At 37.6% G+C, this 20,132-nt stretch overlaps 4 protein-coding genes across 5 annotated transcripts; 1 reads left to right on the forward strand and 3 right to left on the reverse strand.

Moving 5' to 3' along the window:
- Positions 1-550: 550 nt before the first annotated feature.
- On the forward strand, positions 551-7,784 carry LOC112165304 (ubiquitin carboxyl-terminal hydrolase 15). Its single transcript, XM_024301795.2, has 14 exons — positions 551-741; positions 1,359-1,787; positions 2,434-2,872; positions 2,957-3,416; positions 3,494-3,642; positions 3,740-3,828; positions 4,290-4,375; positions 4,477-4,639; positions 4,743-4,866; positions 5,014-5,171; positions 5,266-5,350; positions 5,788-6,000; positions 6,621-6,682; positions 6,921-7,784. The coding sequence occupies exons 2-14, from the start codon at positions 1,501-1,503 to the stop codon at positions 7,435-7,437; spliced, it is 2,832 nt and encodes a 943-aa protein (XP_024157563.1). The 5' UTR covers positions 551-741; positions 1,359-1,500; the 3' UTR covers positions 7,438-7,784.
- A 128-nt stretch (positions 7,785-7,912) lies between these two features.
- LOC112165305 (heme-binding protein 2) lies at positions 7,913-9,506 on the reverse strand. Its single transcript, XM_024301797.2, has 2 exons — positions 9,162-9,506; positions 7,913-8,608 (listed from the first exon to the last, which is right to left on the reverse strand). The coding sequence occupies exons 1-2, from the start codon at positions 9,413-9,415 to the stop codon at positions 8,188-8,190; spliced, it is 675 nt and encodes a 224-aa protein (XP_024157565.1). The 5' UTR covers positions 9,416-9,506; the 3' UTR covers positions 7,913-8,187.
- A 1,041-nt stretch (positions 9,507-10,547) lies between these two features.
- LOC112203427 (F-box/kelch-repeat protein At3g06240-like) lies at positions 10,548-11,120 on the reverse strand. The gene has a single exon (XM_024344395.1). The coding sequence runs from the start codon at positions 11,118-11,120 to the stop codon at positions 10,548-10,550; it is 573 nt and encodes a 190-aa protein (XP_024200163.1).
- An 867-nt stretch (positions 11,121-11,987) lies between these two features.
- LOC112167746 (F-box protein CPR1) lies at positions 11,988-14,219 on the reverse strand. 2 transcript variants are annotated; one of them, XM_040506877.1, is made up of 4 exons: positions 14,083-14,219; positions 13,780-13,876; positions 12,683-13,684; positions 11,988-12,312 (listed from the first exon to the last, which is right to left on the reverse strand). In XM_040506877.1, the coding sequence occupies exon 3, from the start codon at positions 13,576-13,578 to the stop codon at positions 12,700-12,702; it is 879 nt and encodes a 292-aa protein (XP_040362811.1). In that variant the 5' UTR covers positions 13,579-13,684; positions 13,780-13,876; positions 14,083-14,219; the 3' UTR covers positions 11,988-12,312; positions 12,683-12,699. The 2 variants fall into 2 exon arrangements, with proteins under 2 accessions (XP_040362811.1, XP_024160566.1); XM_024304798.2 differs by having other exon boundaries at positions 12,683-13,876.
- Between the last annotated feature and the right edge of the window lie 5,913 nt (positions 14,220-20,132).

Raw genomic sequence — 20,132 nt, forward strand, 5'->3', positions numbered from 1 at the left:
AGTACCAGAAATTAACTCATGATGCATGTGAACCTTGATCCACCCAAAACTCTTCGCTCCGTAGCTTGATGAATCGTAAAACTTCATTCCGCCATTTTATTCGTTTATTCCCTCCGAACTGTTTAAAAAATTGCACACAGCCATGTCTGCCCACGCAAAACACAATTATCCTCTTCTCTCTCCATTCATGGGTAGAAGGGAATCGACCAGTAAACGTGGCCCTCTGTTAAAACTCATTGGGAACATCATCTCCTGGGCCCCACCCCCGAAACACATTATTAAGGTAAAAATTTTCCACGTTATGTTTTTTTGACCAAGACCCTCTGACGTTCCTAGGCTTTCCTATTCCCACTTTCAACACATCCAACGGTCCAACGTCAATCAACTAATCCCCACCTTGTCAGCTTTGCTCAGATGGGCCCCCCCCCGAGGCTTCAGATCAAATGGGCTTCCGCCACGTGTGACTGATGTGAATGAGTGCACACTGATATGGGGTTTGTGAGGAAGCAGGGGAGAGAAACCCCAGTGTTAAAAGTAGGGGCTATTTTTTGGGGTGTGAAGTGTGAAGTGTGAAGTGTGAAGGGAGAAGAGCAGAGAGAAGACTGGTGTGTTTTTTGAGCTTACTGTCTGAGGAATCAAGGAATCATTTTTTTTCAGGGAGGAAGAAGAAGAAGGCAAAAGCAGCTCACAAGTGTTTACCTTTCTGGGTTTTCAGCTTAAGAGCTTTGCTTGTGCATGAGGGTATGCTTTCACCTCATTCAAAGTTTCAATCTTTGTGTACTTTATTTTGAAAAAAATATATGTTACTATTTCACAGTTCTGTACTTGAATCTCAGATTTGCAATGCTTGTTTTCTTCTGGGCCTCTTTTTGTTTTGGTATTTAGGTGAAAATGGGAGGAGTATTTATGTGTTTTCTTCAATTGTGGGAGGGTGTGAGTGTTAAATTAGTGTTCTTGGTGGAAGTACCGGCATTTATGAGAAACTGGTTAGGGTTTTGGCTTGCAAGATGTCATTTTGTTTATGGAGATTGGGGATATTAGGTGGATTTCTTAAATGGGGTTGTCTTATATTTTCATTCGGTAATAACGGGTGTGCTTGAATGTTGGGTAATTTTGAATGTGGGTTCATAGCTTCAGGTGTTATTTGGTATCCAAATGTTTAGTGTAGCCTACTTGCTTGGGCTGGTAATACTGCTTCATTGTAGTCGAAACTTGGTAATGACTGTGATTTAACTGTTTAATGTTCAAGGCTCTGGATTCAATCAAGTTGCCTTTCAATGCTTGATTTCTATCTAAAATGGAAAATGCAGTACTGATTATTATGTTTTTGATTGGATATTTTGGTGAAAATATAACAGGTCTGAGTGGTGGTGCTGGTGGAATATATTTATCTCGTTTTGAACCTTAATGTCAACCTACTTGGACTTGTTTAACTTTAAGAGGTCGTCTCCGGGTTAGTTTGTTTTGAGGGATATTGGACATGAGTATGCTGGTGGGGACATGCTTGAGCCAAGGGAAGCTGATATACCTGCCCTGTTCTTGGTTTTCGTTGTGCTTCCTTTGCTTGCTTATGTTTTACTTGGAAAATGGAGTGAGGCATCTAAGAAGAGAGAGAGGGTAAGTTTGCTTGCTCAACTCGCATCAGAAGAAGCTCTTAGAGCTGAAGCAATGGCTGTTCCTGACGTTATTCCTCCGGTTTCGTCTTCAAAGAATAATGTTCATGCATGTGCTAGATGCTCTAGGCCAGCCACAACCCGCTGCTCTAGATGCAAATCTGTCAGATATTGGTATGCTTTAATTTGTCAGAGATTGTCTGTCTATATACTTCCTTGTTCTGTTTTTTTTTTCCTTATATGCTCGTCTACTAAAGAAAGATTGAACTTTAATGATAAATTGTTGCATCCCAAGCATTGTGATTTATTGACTATAGAAATAGCTGTTGAGGTTTCTCAAGCCTGCACTTGATGCTTGTGTAGTCTTCCCAGACAGTGCTTTTGAGATTAGTTGAGAATTTGGTTCAGCCACTTTTGCTCAAGTTAGCTCTTCACCTAAGGCAGCAAACTTAAATGTTCCTTTAGTATTGTACTTCAAATTTTATTTACATGTCTGCAAAAGGGTAATTAGATTGTTAAGCATATCACAGTTGTACCATTTATAGGAGGTATGCATTTTCTATAAAGAAAATTATCTCTGAAAAGGAACTTAGACATGCCACTCACAACTAACTATCAGAAAGAGGACAATGAGTGCAGCATAATATAGTAACTATATTCCAGAATTTGCATGTCCCTAAAAAATAAGGATTCGCTAATTGGTGATTTCAGCTTTGTTTTGTATCTAATGAAGAGAGAGAGAGAGAGAGAGAGAGAGAGAGAGAGCCAAATGCTTGCACCATGAGGTTGATCTCTTAACTGTTTGTACTCATTAATGCAGTTCTGGGAAGTGTCAAATAATGCATTGGAGGGAAGTTCACAGGCAAACATGCCTGCTGTTGGAACCTAGTAGTGCAACCTCATCTCCTATGGCTGTCTCATATGGAGAATCTTTTCATAATGACAGCATCAATTCTCAGTACTTTGGGTCTGCTATGGAGCAGATTTTGGGAGAGGAAGCACCAGCTGAAAATATGATTTATCCTCCAATTTACACTGGTATCCCGAATAAGGTTCAGTGCGCTTCAGTTGACCCCTCTCACATTTCCATGCTGGAGAAAAGAACTGTGGACAAGAAGGTTTCCCGAAAATCCAAAACCGAACTCTTGAGGAAAAAGGATGGAGTAACATTTGATCCTTCTGAAGAAACATTTGGTGATTGGACTACCCAATCAACCTTTTCTAATGTTGCATCAAGAGAGGTTTCTGTGGAGCATAAGGTTTGTTATCACTCTGTCAATTGCTAGTAATTTTCTTCTTTTTGTAAATTATGTCTGATAATTATGCTAAATTGTTGGTTGCAGCCAACAAATCTTGACTCTGTCCTGTCAGAGGCCGAAACTCTTAAGAAATACCATGCCAATATTTCTGATGCCTATATCAATGGACAAGCTACTTCAGGATATACAGTGCATGAGAATGATAAGTTTCAAGGTCAAGATGGTAACATATTTGAATCAAGAAGCAACTCTGGATTAACATGCGCATCATATTCTTCAAAAAGTGGAGCAGATTTGCATGAAGTGGGGTTGGACTTCGTTCCCGAGGGAGGACATTCCCTTCAAGGAGAAAAAACTTCCAATGATGAAAAGGCAGAGTTCAAATGTTCTGAAATTACTGCGGTAAAGGGAAGTGTAAAGGCTAAAAGAGCTCCATATTCTCTTGGGACGAAGGTGCCTAAATTGTCAAAATCAACAGTCAAGGACTCCGGGAAGCAGTATTGCTCTGAGATAGAGAGGCAGGGACAAATTACTGATGATTCAAGTAAGCCTACTAAATCAATACTGTTTAAACATATCTGAACATTGTAGTGTTCCTCTAATTCTATGTGGGTGATGCAGAAGTAGCTAGAATGAGAGAGACGACTCCACAGGGAAGCAACGGAATGGCAAACATAAAGATTATGAAGATGATGGGTCTAAAGAAGCCAAAAAACATTACCAGACAGGATGTCCCTGAAGTCAGTGGTTATCGACACAAAACTAAGAAGGTCAATCTCTGGTCAATGTGCCTCCAGGAATTATATTGGTCTTATGGGTTCTGAACCGAATAGAAGTTCTAATTGATGTATGCCATTTGACTTTCAGGTCTTGTTTCCTTATGACGAGTTTGTTAAGTACTTTCAGAGTGAAGTCTTTGACTTAACACCTCGGGGCCTTTTAAATTGTGGGAACAGGTAATGTATCGTATCTAATGTATTACTAGGTCATGAGCATAGAAATGGATCCATGTGATAGAAGTCATAACTCCATTCACACTCGTCAGATACAAAAAAAAAAAATGAAAATTTAATGATCGTCATATCTAGATCAGAAGTTTAGAAAAAAGTTTGATCTCTTTCAAGTAATGAAAATTTAGTGCATACATTAATATCATATTGATGAAGTTTGAATCAAGAAAGCTCTTAATGGACTTTGTAGTGATGCACACTGGCAATGGATCATGGGATTCATATGGATAAAGTCATACAGTCCAATCATTTATTGTTTTAAATTATGATGTGCTGTATCCTTGGGATAATATGTTTGTAACACAATGACCAAGCAATGCTTTATGCACAGAAAGAATGAACAGAAGCTTCTTTGTTTTCTATGAATCTTCTTTTTCATTTGTTGATTTAATTCTTTTTTCTTGCAGTTGCTATGCAAACGCTGTCTTGCAGTGCTTAACCTGCACGAAGCCACTCATTATCTATTTGCTTCGCAGATCACATTCGAGAGCCTGTACTTTAATTTTCTCATATGCCTTTCATGAGTTGAACAATTTTCATGGCTCTTTTGTTCGAATATGCATGTGACTCAATTTTGTTTATTATATGTATTAGGTTGTGGTAAAGATTGGTGTCTCATGTGTGAACTAGAGCAACATGTGATGATGTTACGGGAAAGTGGGGGTGCTCTTTCTCCTCGTCAGATTCTTTTTCACATGAGGAGTATTAATTGCCAAATCGGTGATGGAAGTCAGGAAGATGCGCATGAATTTTTAAGGTATGTCAAAGTCTGCTATTATATATCTTCTTTTGTTGGACAGAATGCACTGCCATTTGCATCTGTTTCCTCATATAGTATCATAAGATGCTGCTTTTTCCAGGCTTCTAGTAGCGTCAATGCAATCTATATGCTTGGAGGGGTTGGGTGGTGAAACCAAGGTTGATCCCAGATTACAAGAAACAACTTTTATACAACACACCTTTGGTGGGCATCTCAGATCCAAGGTACTTAATGTGGACTTATAGATGTCTTAAGTTGGTTGTTAATCTTCTTTTGATCAAGCTGATGTTTATTAATTTTTAATTTTATTGTTGCCATTTATCCTCCTTTACCCCCATTATTCATTGCTAAATCAATCTTGATGCCTCCAGGTCAAGTGTTTGGGATGTCATCATGAGTCTGAACGATATGAAAACATCATGGATCTTACATTAGAAATATATGGTTGGGTTGAGTCACTTGAAGATGCGCTGACTCAGTTTACGACACCTGAAGATTTGGATGGTGAAAACATGTATAGATGTGGAAGGTATGATGACCTTATTTTAGTGTGGTTAGACCCATATACTTGTTTTAGTCGGTACAATTTAAATGACTTACAAACTCATCTTTGGGGGAAAAAGGTGTGCTGCATATGTTCGAGCCAGGAAGCAATTGAGCATACATGAGGCACCAAATATCCTGACAATTGTCTTGAAGAGGTTTCAGGTATCATTATATTTTCGAGTTAGATAGTGGAAAGTTTTTTTTTTTTTTTTTGTTTTCATTTTAAAGTCTCTTAAACAACACTCATAGCTTTGCTTGAGGTTCAATTGTTGTTTGCTGGTTCTGTATAGCAAGTGAAACATCTGATTTGCAATTTTCTTTTTGTAACTACAATGCTATTGTACCTTATTCAGGTATAGCAACTTAAAAGCAATTTGGTTTTAAGAGAGAAAGCCAGCTTATGTTAGTCCCTTGGTGTCTTATGAGTTATGACTCACTTTCTGAAAACCCAAATACAAATCACAACTCAAATACCCAATCATCTAGTGCTTCCAACTTTTACCATAAAAAAGAATTTCAGTTTTGACACCTTCCTGCAAGATATCCGTTATGTTGGGATTACTTGTTGGAATATTAAGTCACGGCTGTTGCTTCATCAGGAAGGAAAATATGGGAAAATAAACAAGTGCATCACGTTTCCAGACATGCTGGATATGATTCCATTTATGACTGGAACGGGCGACATTCCTCCACTTTACTTGCTCTATGCTGTTGTGGTGCATTTGGATACGCAAAATGCATCTTTCTCTGGACATTATGTGGCATATGTGAAAGATATGCGAGGCAACTGGTTCAGGATAGATGACACTGAGGTAAATGCTTCCTCTCATTGACTTTTCATGCAAGGGTTTGATTCACTTTCTTATGCAAAAAAAAAAAAGAACGGAAAAAAAAAGAGGTGAAAGCTCAGGTTTAAAGGTTCATTCTGTGCACGTGCTTTGTTCCGCCCACCCCATAAGTTGTCTGTGGTTTTTAAAGACGTGAAAGACCATGATGGTCTCTACGGTTACCTAAAATTAGTGCTTGTTCACTGAAGACTGCCAATCAATTTACTGAATAGATAATGTTGTTGTCAGAGCTTCCATTTATTAATGTTATCAAAGGCAGGGTATAAGCCTTATTGATGTTATAGAAGTACCTTGGATTCTATAAGATTACAGCCAATAGCTGCTTTAAGAGCATCTCTGTAAAGTGTTGTCATAAGATCCATTAACAATGAATGAATATCAATTCCATAAACACAAATAGAAATGCATATCTTGATTAGGACTTCTAGTATATGCTCTCTTTTAGATTATGCCTGTTGACATGGTACCCCTTGGTGCATATAATTGATGGCAGACAAATATGAGGAAATTTATGTTTATATTATTTATCTTTTCCTTTCATTTGAAGTAATTAGATCCTGACGGTGATTATGCTTTGTTAACAGGTTCAGCCCGTGTCCATGAGCCAGGTTATGATGGAAGGGGCATATATTTTGTTCTATATGAGGTAAGATTTATTGGGGGTAAAAGAAAAAAAGGAACTGGTTGTGATCTCTTTCCTTAACTTTTGCTTGGTGGAGCTTGTCAGTTTCGTTTCTTCTTGGATTCTTAATTAACATATACTGCGGATATCGTTCCTTGTTGTTTGTGCCAAAACTATCTACTTTTTTAATTTTTTTTTTTTGAAAGAAAATTATTTTCATGCATTTGAGCTCTTCAAATTTTGGAATTTCTTTTGTTCTCAGGTCTTGCCCTCGCCCTCAAAGAGCATTTGGTGGAAAAACTATCAGGCAGCAAGTTCCAAATCTTGAAAATGGTTCCTTGCCCAAAGCTCAGAGGCCAAAGCCAAGCCAAAGCATACCCAGCAGCCAATATGTTAGCCCAGAGCATTTACCTAATTTTATCAGGCCAGAAACTGCTAGTGGCTTTGGCTTTGCCAACAGCACCTGCAATGACATCCTTAGGAGTTCTAATGGGAATGTTTTCCGAACGGCGGAAACATATGTTGACCCCACCAGCATGGAATTCTCTGATGCTACATCTAGCGATTGGTCCCTTTTTACGAGTTCTGATGAGGCTTCTTTCACAACTGAGAGCACTAGAGACTCTTTCAGTACTGTTGATCATGCTGATGCTGGCAATATGGATCCAATCTCATCAATTTTCAACGTCTTGTATGCGCCAGAATATTCTCGCAGTTCTGTTGCCTGTAGAAAGATTTCAAATAGTAGGCCACACAGTAGCTTTGTTTCTCAGGAGTAGGGTGTTAGTTCAAATCTGTACTTGTCACCATCCAATTGACTGAGTACAGAAATGGAACTATTCAAAAAGGTCAGCGATTCTTCAACTGCACATGCTTATAGTTAAATGCAGCATGCCTGTGATTTGGGAGTAACCCATTACAGACTTGAGTCTTGACTGAACTTCTGATCATTGTAAACTCTAGTAGATGAGAGATACTACTGATTAAATAGATGAATTAGTCTGGTAGGAGCTGTGCCTCAAAGTTTTTGTTTTCAATGTGTTGTCGGTTGGGGCATTTGGTTCTTATCAAAACAAGTAGAATGAACATTCTTGTTAGCCATTAATTTATCACTGAAAGTTGTAAAGTTCCGGGCTTTTTTCTTTGCTTCAACATGTTTTGAAAATAACTTTCATCATCACCATCATCACCACTAATCTACAAATTCTGCCGCACATGTAATTATGCAAAACTAGTTGCAGACAGCCGAACTGCTTTCAAGATTCAAGGAAACATGATATGCTGCTTCTGAACTTCATCGAGTATTACAAATGCAGGCAACTTGACTTGACTCTAATTCCATAATATTATCTACTGCAAAAACATGCTGCCTCTTTATTCTTTGTGAACTACAAGTCTAACACCAGTAGTTACACAACTTTTCTCACCACAGAAAATTAGCAGATTTGAACTTGCCACATTAAGAAACACCACCTTCACCATCTCTATATCTAACAAGAGATCTGCAAATCTTAAAGACGGTGATTCGGCTACTCTTCTAAATTAAACGAAATCCAGATCTCATTCACCCTGTGATCAAATTCAAATGGAGAGTTGTACTGTGCAACAGTATAAATTGTAGTGTGATCCGCTCCATGGCTTTTCTCAATGGCAGCAGACCAAACAGTGCCTGCAAGACTGGACTGCAAGGCAGCAGCTTCTACTCCAACATCGTAGTCTGAAACAAACCCACTGAATTGTCTCACAGCCACATATGTAGATGTCCATTTCTGAACATGGAGGCCTTCTGCTGGTGGTGGTTTTGCTTGGTTCTTCTTCGGTACATAGAAGCTCACCACAAATGAAGACTCACAGAATGGTCCATCGCTTGGTTGAACTTCGCTAAGCACTGGGGCAGTCATCTCTATTTTCTCTCCATACTTGTTCTTCCCTTGAATGTAATCAAATAGCCTATGACAAACGAACCAAGAACCACCATATAAGTACTACTTTCATACATTCCATAGATTAATTTCAGAAATGGGTGAAAATTAAACTGTTGTTATTTATTCAAAGCTACTCTTCAAACTCATCTTAATGGGAATAACCAATTCTAAAAGAAACATAGTACTAAGTTTTAGTTTTGGAAAGACGAGTATGAAGAACACTTAAAAACACTAGAATCGAAGAGAAAGAAATCACCTTGACTGATTACAAATTTTCGATATCCCTCATTCTTGTATAAAATCTTTCTCCAAAAACTTATTTTTGTTCATTAATCCCATTGTTTATAGTTTCGTAGAGAGATTATATTGAACATGTACCACATCCGGGAAGAACTTGTCAGGCTTTCACAACATGCATGTGAGAATTATCGATCGAAGTTCACATGTAAATTATGATAGATACCGAATATTATATATAACCAGCACATACAATGATACATCAATATCCACCTAGAATAGTTCTACTCAACAAGAGTATATGAGCTAATGAACACAAAAACCAGAGAAACTAAACTCACTGTAAGAAGCCAGTTCTGGTGGCTGCAACCAAAGAAATGTCCTGAATAGGAGCAGTTGATATCCACTCGCTCGAATTGTAACGACGAACTTCATAGCCGTTGCCAACCTCAATGGAGTCATAGCTCGGGCACTCTATGCTGTTACATGATGGTGGAAATGTTGCCACGCTCTTCTGAGCTTCTGGCCAGAGACCCAAATTCAGATTGGAGAGCAGGCTCAAGAAAACTGAGAGCTTAAACATAGAGGCAGCCATTTTTTGATTAATTGGCGGAGAATTGTGTGTATTTGTATCCCTTCAGAAAGATGTCGAACTTTGTGAAAGGTTGGTTTGTTGTTTGAGAGCATCAATGTCCAAGGTCCACAAGTTTATAGGACACGTCTAGAAGAAAATGCCCTTGTAAAGGTGGAGAATTTACAATTGTGGCTTTGCATGTTCCTAGGTTGTTAACTTGTGACTGGGGCAGAATTGTGGTTCTGGGAAGTTTATTGGGCACTTACAACTTCTTTAAGAGGCCAATGTGCGTACACGAAGTGATAATAGTTTGAAGTGAAATTCGTGGCTATAGAGAATGAATGAATGATGATAAATGATTTGGAGCTTTGTACATGATTCTATTTCTCATGCCATTTCTTTTTTATTCACAAAGCAACTTTATAATTACGAAAACGAACTAGCTTTTAGGTGATAACAATCTTTTTATAAGAACTGCCCCCTCAAGCATTTAAACTATGATTCACATCAAGCAACTCAAACAGCTAAGAAGGGCCAACCTCTTGGCAATACATCAACCTAGAATCCTTTATTCTTCCTCGGCAAGAGTAACAGTCAAGTCGCAATTAACCCTGTTGGATTATGATGCTCTATGTTTACATGCTCATGGGAGAGAAGGCAGAGCGAACTTAATTTGTTTTCACTTCCTATTGAACATTTAAATGTACGTAGCACTGTGGACTTCTAATGACTGATTAAAATGGTGATGTTAATTTTGGTAGCAAAGGAACAAGATCCGGTAGGAAAGAAGTGGTGAGATTGGCGTAGTTATTAATTTGAGCTAGTCTCCAACGCCTTGTGATGTCTCAAAATGAATGTAAAGGTGCGCACGGTGATGGCCACCACTCCTATTGCATTTGCCTGATGGTAGAGTTGGCGGTGTTCAGAATAAAATTTGAGGGAATCCTATTTCTAGTGGCAAATCCCCTATAACTTGGTAATGGCTTAAATAGGTCCTGTGTTAAGTTGCTGTTCTCTTACCTTAGAACCATTTAAGTGGGATGAGCTAGCATCTATTGCGTCATTTTAGACCTACAATTGGTATATGCTCATTGACATATAAGCCAAGAATTTTCATGTAAATGAAACAGAACTCTATTCACATAACTGAAGCTCATTTTGGTAAGGGCTTGTCAATGGCGTCTACACTACAGACAGTTAAATTTGGACCTAAAGTTATCAGTTTAGTCCACGAGTCCTGCCTGCAATACTCTTTCATTACCCAGATATCAAGAGAACAAACACCATTCTTATCTCTGTACCTCGTGAACAAAGCAAGGGATTTCTCATCTCCCGAGACAGACACTCGCGATTCTAAGTGCATTTCGGTACCCCAAAGGATCATTATCTCACGAAATAACTCACTGCCGAGATCAAATATGAAATAGAAATAAGCACCAGCAGTTCCCCCAGGTTCTACAGCCCAATGAATAGCTCCGTTGAAAAAACACTGGCGTCTTACTCCATGTACTCGGCATGGTGGTGCAACAGAACCAAGACTGTTCCATGATCCGGTGGCTAGTGAATAAACCTCAGCTACAATTGGATTTGCCGCATCTTCCTCAAGAGTGACAAGTCGAACAACCTTGTAATCATTCGTCATGGCATCAAACCCGAACCCAATAGAATCTTCGAAAGGACCATGAGTGGTAAAGGTGACACTAGGCCTTTCTAAATTGGGTTCCATATTATGTAGTTGAACATTTTAGACCCTATATCATCCGCAAGGCAGATCAACCCGTCACAAATGCCAGCTACACGGAAACGCTCGTTTGCCGGGTTTACCATTCGGTTAAGTTGAAAATCTGTGGCAGCACTCATGAAAATCATTGCTATCATTATGCAAAGTGTAAACCTCTTCCATTGGTTCATACCAGGAAGTTCGGTTGCGGACACCGTGAAGTAGAAGGTGAGTGCCATGCTGGTTACAAGTGTTGATTTTCTGTCTTAGGTGGGCGCGGATAAAACTTGAATTTTGTATGATGGACTTCCATGACTTGCACACTAAGGTGCATCTGATCAAACACTTGATGGGTAGTTTGAATAGGATATCATGTCTGATTTCCTCAGGAAACGAGTCCATCACGTTTCGGATTTTGATGGAGAAATAATAAGAAAGAATCTACACCGAAAGATTAATAAGCCATTTGACGCCTTACAGTTCCAAGTGCAAGGTCCTTTTATTTGCGCTCGTTGTGGATGCAACGCGTTTGCAAGTTTGTGTAGATAGAATGCCGCGTCTTGCTTTGATGCTTGAGACCTCTATCTATAGGGGCTGAGTTCCTTGGAGAACAAGTACTAAATCCCTCGAGGAATATAATGCTTGCTGTTTTGGCAATTAAGCCTTTCCTTGAAGGATAAGGTATGTATTCAAAAGATACGCAGGCTAAAGTTCAAAAGACTATTTGCTGTCCAAGCCCATTCTAGTTTAGAATTTATTGGCTCAAACAGCTAGGATGAACGAGCTATATAACGAAGTAAAACCCAAGAAATCCGACAACACCTTACTCTACATGTTTAGAATCAGATATGCTTCTAGTGTTGAAGATGGCAGTGTCTGTTTCAACAATGAGTGATTTGAATACGCCACAACAACATGCACATGTACACAAAAAGCAGTTCGTTCTTAATAGGAACATAACAAAGATACCATTGCAAATTTTGATAGAGTAGATTCATCATAACTCACAAGGCAAGTCGATCAGTAGGATAAGGTTAAACTAGTAGCCACTCAGATAGAGTGACTTAAGAGATTTAAGGGCAAAAAAAACACCTGATAACTAAAAATGCAAATCCAAGCAGCAACTTTCACAGCCCACGGCTACAGACAACACATACTAGCCCAAAGGTCATTAGATTTCTCTGCTCCCAATTGACACCTGCACAAAGTTGAGTGAATGATGTTAACAATTAAGATTTAACACAATGCAGGAATAAAACTGCCAAAAACCAGTTTCTAAGTTTTCTTGATGTAATTGGCTGTGAACAGTGGCGTATCCAGGGAGCTAGATATGCACGACTGGTGTAAACAAATATGTAAAGGTTAAGCAAAAGATAGGTGGTTCAAACTTAAAAGACATCAATGAAGAAAGAATCGTTTAACAAAATTCCAGGCAAGTAAGTTGAAGATGCAATCTATATATTAAAAAGAATAGAAAGAAAATGTGCAGAAAATATAAAAAATTATTCAAGTGACCAAACTAGAGGCATGTGTATGACCAAAGACACATGCACGGAGAATAAACTAACCTGGCCTGTTCTTTTTCTCAACAGGAAACTGCATTTTCCACGTCGAGTAACACAAGACTCTCTTCATAAGAATCAAGAGAATAACACTCACAATCAAGAATATCAACATTGTTCATTTGTTGACTCACAGGGTCAAGTGAAACTAATGTTTGATATCGACAATAGAAATCTGGTTCTCTTAGTTCCAAAAATACTTCACCGCTCTTTCTAAAACAAAATGGCTTGGGGCGCACACTTCCTTCTGGACCTTGTGGAGCGAGAGTTATCATTTTGGTCCAGGACTCCTGCTGGCAATACTCTTTCATAACCCAAATATCAAGATAACTAATATGATTATCATTATACCACGTGAACAAAGCAAGATATTTCCCATCTCCTGTAACAGAAACTCGAGAATTGAAGCCCAATTTGGTACCAATTGGTATCAATATCTTGCGAAATGACTCACTAACAAGATCAAATGCCAAAATGAAATAGAAGGAAGCAACAGCATGAACAACCCAATGAATGTTCCCATTGAAGAAAGCATGCGGTCTTATACAAAATATTTGGCACGGAAGACCAACAGAACCAAGACTTCTCCACGAGCCTGTGGCTAGTGAATAAACCTCAGCTACAGTTCGATTTTCCACATCTTCATCTACAAGATCTTCAAGAGTGACAAGTCGAACAACCTTGTAGTCATTGGTCGTAGCATCAAACCCGAACCCAATAGAATCTTCAAAAGAACCATGAGTGGCGAACGTAAAACCAGGCCGGGGAAGCGTCACTGCCTTTCTTATTGATGGGTTCCATATTATGTAGCTTAAAGCTTTAGACATTAAATCATCCGCAAGGCACACTAGCCCGTCACAAATGCCAGCCACACGGAAACGCCCATTTATCGGGTCTACCATGCGGCCAACTTGAAAATCTATCCTACAATACTCATCAAAAGCAGGATTATCACAATGCAAACGGTAAACCTCTTCTATTCCCTCATGCGTGGAAGCTCTGTAGCACCTGCTATGTAGTAGAAGTAGAGTCTCATTTCTACGTCTGAGGTGGGCGCGAATAAAACCAGAGTTTTTGATAATGGACAACAATGGCTTGCTCACCGAGGTGCATCTGATCAAACACTTAATAGGTAGTCTGGATAGGATATCATGGCTGATTTCCTCAGGAAAAGAGTCTATCATTGCTTCAGGTCTTAAGCTGAAATTTACAAGGAAGGAATCCAAATTATTCACAATCAAAGACCCGTATGTGAAACAAAGCAAACAAACAAGCCCCTAATCAGCTATAATTGATAAGAGAATTGGAACTACCTACAACTCACACGCACAGCAGAGTAACATTCATATAAACAAACAAATCAAACACCATGGAGAAAAACCCGCACTAGCTATTGGGGGATTTACCTCGATGAAGAATCCCTCAGCTAAACCACTTCGTCTTTCTGCACAGTAAAATGCGTCGGCACAAACCCTAGAGAGGCAAGGAAGAGGATGCGCCTCTCTACTTGTATGCTGAACAAGTATGGCGGACTCGAACTGGGACCAAACTTGAAATGCTTGATGGGCCGGGCCATTGCCAATTTGAGCTTCTTTTTTTTTTTTGGGTACAATGGGAGCTGCATTTGTTTCAAAAGATCTATGCCTAATTAGGTCATCGATGTCATCCAAAACTATTTGATTAACAAAACTAGCTATAGGAGGGTTTGGTAAATGCAGAAGGCCAAGATCCATCTCTATGCTTCTCTTTGCCAAGCAATCAACCACCGTGTTCCTCCTCCTATGAACATGATAGATAGAGTAGGAATCAAAGGAGAATAGAAGAGTTTTGCAACTTGAAAATAAGGTATCAAGAGGATGTAGACCAGTATCATTGCTATTAAGGAGGTTGACCAACACTTCAGAATCAGACTCAATCATAACATGCTTAATGTGAAGATCACTAGCCAAATGAAGATCAGTAGAAAGACTCCAAGCTTCTGCCTGCAACACTTCACATGACCAATACATTTCACAAAACCTCCAACCTACTCTCCAGAACTATCCCTTATAAGACCACTAGCATCAATCATATATACCAGCTGCATTTTTAGAGCCATCCACATTGAGTTTGAAGTAGTTAGGAGGGGGTTTCTACTAGCATAATAGATCAGTTCTAGAAATAGTAGCAACCTTTGATTTAGAAGTAGCTCTATTCCATTTAGATAGGTAACTCAAGATAGAATTAACTGCATCATAGGTACGTAGAAAAGTATTGTCAAATACATACTTGTTTCTCTATTTCCATATAAACCAACAAACGAAGATGAATAATTTGTACGACTGAAGACCAAGAAACCTGCATTTTTGTTGAAACAAATTCGCAGCGACCTAATCATCCCACTGAAGTGTGAAAGTCTTGGTCATGGATTTAGGGACACAATAGCATTCCATATAGCAGCGCTGCTTTAGAACAATCTCAGAATAGATGGGTTGAACACTCCTCATCACCTGGAAAATGAGTACAACTTGAATCAATAGTCAAATGTCTAATCAAGCTGTTAACATTAGTCAAGAGTTTTCCTTTGAGAAGTAACCAAGCGAAAATCTCCAATTTTTTTTTTTTTTTTGGGAGGGGGAATGCCAAATATGCTTCCATTTAGGATCGGGATGCTAGCCAGGATCAACAATATGTTGCAATAAGCACTCTATATCCAGAGAATGGCCCATTTGGAGTATGCCTTCGTATTAACTTATCATTCATTTGATCCAGGTAAGAAATAGGGCTGCATAAAATCTTTTCAACCACAGTAGGGGGTAAGCAAGCAAAGAGAAAAGCAGCATCCCATTCTTTGTTATCCAAGAAATCATGAACCATAATATGATATCCACCATAGAAGGGTCAGTTGCAAAATCATAGAGTAAACCACTACCTGGCCAATGATTAGTCCAAAAGTGCACCTCCTTACCATTACCAATTCTCCATATAGAACCCTATCTAATGACAGAGCTATCAAAACAAACACTATTCCATGTACGTACGTGAACAATTAGACTTGGCTTAGGGTAGCTCATAATTGCCATTCAATCTATTTTCTTATAATAAGTCGATCTATGTAGTGTACCTCATGAATTATCGAAGATTCTTGTATACATGGCGGTGCAAGTCCACATACAACAAATATGCAATCTCAGCCGTCCATATGTGGGATCAATTATTTATCACTCAAAATCGTTCAATCTTAGTGGTACGTGAAGATATATGCAGAAGACCTTCTGGTGAATTATGAAGAATGATATCTATGAGTCCGTTTATGTCAATGTCAATCTTAATAAGCAAGAAAAGATCTAAATGAGAACAATATATGAGAGAGTCTAAAGACAAACAATTTAAAGCAAATGCAGATGAGTTCATGCATGATGCGCCTAATGAGTCATCACTAATAATGCATATAGCTAGTGCTTAATTACTTATTGGGTATAAGTTATGAAACTACACCAGTTCGATCATCTAGGAGGTGGAATTAAGAACCTACGTCAAACTAATTAATTGAAGAGGGTAACAGTTGCTTTTGAATGTCAAACCTTCCTGAAAAGGATCATTGGCAAATGTCATTAAAAAAAAAAAACAACTGTTTAACCCACTCCATCCTTACATATGTCAGTGAGAAGAACATATGACCTTTACAATGTTGAAATTATAACTTACCAATGTGTTACAGCTTACCGACTATTGGGGTTGTTTCTATTATCGATAATGAACATCCGAAGCCACATTGAATGTTGGAAGTCGTTTTAAGTGAACCACGGCAGACAAAGAAAAACTGCTCCATTCGCAACTATATTAGTGATAAATTCCATGTATAATTTTTTAGTGCCCAACTTGGATCGTTTGCGAAATCTTAATTTTTTTTCGCTGAAACAATATTGTTGTAGATTTGATCCTCTTTACAGGGCTCAGCTCTACATCATTAAACCTTTTTCTTATGATATAAGCCCAATCACATAAAACTCCAACCCTATTTAGACAAATTACAATGCCATAATCATTTCTTCCGAGTATAACAAAGGCTTGAAGTCAGTGATTGATGTTCTGACTTGGTGGATCGCAACCTTACCACGGCGGTGGTGGTGGGCGCTGCACAAGTCTACTAGACTTGATAAAGTGAAAAGAGAGAGGCTGAATTTAGGGTGTAGGTACAAGTTTTGACCAACTTGGTGTATTTGCATTCCCATACAAAACAGTGAAGTATCTTCCAAGCTGATACAAGAGAATCTCAAGTAAACGCATCCATGCATACATGGTAGATTAGTGGTTGGTCTAGGAAAGTATATGTGGGGTTTAATATTCCTTATTTAAAGATATTTTTCTGTTTGCCAAATTGTGTTATTGATTTTCTAAGTATTTTAGGATTTGGTGAATATCTTGTATTAAAAGTTCCTTTCCTAATTAAAATCTAATTAGGTAGAATCTTGGGGCATTGAGTATTGGCGTTGGTCTTTGATATATTCAAAAAGAGAGACTGTCAGAAGGTGGACTTGGATTGCAAGAATTAGTTGTGAGTCTTGCTTGGTTAATATTAGTTTGGTCATAAGAATCAAAGACACTTGGTCCATGTATAAGTGTTCTTAATCATCTTTCATATGCATATATTCTCTTGAGATCAGTAGAGAGGCTGTGAAGAAAGAAGAGTGATATTTGGTGATCATTCAAGTGAAAAAGGAGTTCAAGACGGAAGACAAACCTTCGTATTAGTTTTTGTCTAATCATTGTAGCCGAGCTAGTGCCATTCGAGTTTGTAAAGAACATATCCTTCATCATAAATTAATTCTTATTTTGGGTTCTCAAGAGTAAAAGCCCCGCAGTGTTTTTAATCTCATATTTGAGGTTTTCACCGCGTAACCAAAAATCTGGTGTTCTGTTTGTTATTTTCAATGTTACCTAAAATGCGGAACGTTGTGGTACTGGTACACAGTACACCAGTCTTTATGGTATGCTGTATGCTAGGATCTATTAGTTAATCCTAATTCTAATAGCAAATTATTTTTACATAACTATCCCCTATACATGTACTATGAAAACCTCATTAGTTAGAATGGGTAAAGAGGTAAAATTATAAATATAAGAAAATATTCATTATCTCTTTTTTGTTTGGATAAAAAAATAGTTATTATTATTTTTATTTAAGAGGTAATAGGTGTTAAGAGTACAAATACTGATGGTCAAAGTCAATAGTCAATAGGGAGATAATCCTCCTACTCATGAGTCGACCATTCTCTGTGAAATTAGCTAGAGAAAAATCAGTAACCGTACATCGTCTTCTTCCTCTTCCTCTGTTCTTAGGGAACATCAGATTCAAGAACACCAAACGGTTGAACATCAAGTTAGATGGAGGACCGATAAGGGATCGCTCAACCTAGCGATCCGGGTCGCCAACACACCGCGATTGGGTACGTCGTTTCTGGATTGCGGGTCGCCGGGGAGATCACTGTTTCCAGTAACTTTGGTTATTTTTGGTTTCTGCCCATTAAGGATTGATACGTGCCTTGCAATCCTCATTTTTCAGAAAACACATTATGTCCTTGTATTTTCATAGAGTTTAGAGAAATGTACGTAATAATGTAGTAATTGGGCTTCGATTTTACATGCACTCCATACATGAGATTTTCGATAAGCGTTAGAGGGTCTTAACATATATAGATGCCCCTCTAGAATGCATTACGAGTTATGACTTGTGAGTACGTAACCAAAATTGACGTAGTAAGCAATAGCTAGAAACATTACCGGCAACAACACAAAAGTAGCTAGTAGAACAGAAACCCAGCTAGCTACCAAATTAACCAGTCAAAGTTTTTGCCTTTTCCTGGAATCTATGCTTGTTCGACATTGTTTGAACCAAAAATTAACATTTTTTCCCGATGAGGGGGACTCGAAGAAATCAGGCCAATATCCATGACCCAAGTTATATATTTTCGACAAGTTAAGAAAATATTGTTTAGAGGCTAAATAAAGCCTACTTGGAGGCCAAACAATTTTAAAGCAAAACTGGATATTCATCGATTTACTATTAATTATCATATATTTGGTAATTAATGGTGGTTTATTGGGTTGATTACCAAGATTGTGCAAAGAGAGAGCAATCATGTGGCCCATGCAAATATTCATAAATTCCCATGCAATTAATGTGCAATGAATTTTTCTATTGGAACCTCCAAATTTACTCACTTGACCTCTATGCTTTTTACACCTCTTATCAAATTTTCAAAAACTAAATTTACTCACTAAACCTCATTGAACTTCCTCAAATAACCTCACTCATATAATTTGCAAGCAAATTATTATCTTTAAAATAAAAAATTTAGTCATTTCAATGATTTAATCACTCTATAAATGTTAACTAAATATACATTTCTTAATCAAACTTGAGTTTCAAAAATTAATGTCTAATCAATAAGAAAATGCCATGAACTTTTCTGTTTTTTTTTAAAATTTTTTTTTTCTATTTTAGTTGTGCAAAAAAATATATGAAGAAATCATTTGTTTTTATTCTATAAAAAAAAATTCATTTGTTTTTTAATGTTTATTTTTTTCTGTATTTTTTGTACCACATGATTAATTATTTATATATATATATATATATATATATCTCTTTTTAACTGCTAGTTTTTTTATTATTTATTATTTTATTTTTTACAAATATAATGGATTGACTTAGATTTAGATCATAAATCATATGAGAATTTATTTTGTTTTCCCTCTCCAATATGCGTTCAACATATATATATCATACATTTTTATGTCACATGATTTTAATCTAATTTTTAATTCTTATTAAATATATATGAATGCTTTAATGAGTATGTAGTGAAATTGGAAATCAAAATAGATAAGGAAAATAATAAGAAATACAATCTAATATTATTGAATTAGAAAGTCTACATAAAATAAATATAATATTTTTTTGATATAATTATTGTCATTTTATAGTAGGTTATATATGTCATTTAATAATTCATAATAGAGTGAGGTCAAGTGAGCAGATTTGGAGGTCCCAATAGAAACTCTCTGTGCAATAGTATATATATGAGCATGCAATCATGGTTGATTGTGGTCATCTATATATATATATATATATATATATATATATATATATATATATAATCTTATTATATATGTATAGCTGCCCATGCATGTTAGGTCCTACAGTGGACCAAAGAAGGAAAGAATCATGGTTGCTCATGCAATTAAACATGGAGCATGTGGATCAATTAATAATACATATCACATACATGGATAGATTCCTTTGCATGGTGGGCTATCATCCTTCGCTACCAATGGTAAGCAAGCAATCAAGGTCCCATGCAATTGAGGATGGCTAGACGTGGGAGAGATAGTAAGCATGCAATCATGCTTGATTGTGGTTAACAAGGAATATATATATATAGAGGCCCGATCAGGAGCGGACGTCCGCACTTTC

Source organism: Rosa chinensis, chromosome 5 (genome assembly GCF_002994745.2).
Source record: "Rosa chinensis cultivar Old Blush chromosome 5, RchiOBHm-V2, whole genome shotgun sequence".
NCBI lineage: Eukaryota > Viridiplantae > Streptophyta > Magnoliopsida > Rosales > Rosaceae > Rosa > Rosa chinensis.

What these genes read in the sequence shown, in the direction of transcription:
- LOC112165304 (XM_024301795.2), top strand. Translation starts at nt 1,501, where the DNA reads ATGCTTGAGCCAAGGGAAGCTGATATACCTGCCCTGTTCTTGGTTTTC. An exon ending in CTTTTAAATTGTGGGAACAG is followed by an intron (nt 3,829 to 4,289) that starts GTAATGTATCGT and finishes TTTTTCTTGCAG; the next exon opens with TTGCTATGCAAACGCTGTCT. An exon ending in AACATGTATAGATGTGGAAG is followed by an intron (nt 5,172 to 5,265) that starts GTATGATGACCT and finishes TGGGGGAAAAAG; the next exon opens with GTGTGCTGCATATGTTCGAG.
- LOC112203427 (XM_024344395.1), bottom strand. Translation starts at nt 11,120, where the DNA reads ATGGAACCCAATTTAGAAAGGCCTAGTGTCACCTTTACCACTCATGGT.
- LOC112167746 (XM_024304798.2), bottom strand. Translation starts at nt 13,860, where the DNA reads ATGATAGACTCTTTTCCTGAGGAAATCAGCCATGATATCCTATCCAGA.
- LOC112165305 (XM_024301797.2), bottom strand. Translation starts at nt 9,415, where the DNA reads ATGGCTGCCTCTATGTTTAAGCTCTCAGTTTTCTTGAGCCTGCTCTCC. An exon ending in ACCAGAACTGGCTTCTTACA is followed by an intron (nt 8,609 to 9,161) that starts GTGAGTTTAGTT and finishes CGTTTGTCATAG; the next exon opens with GCTATTTGATTACATTCAAG.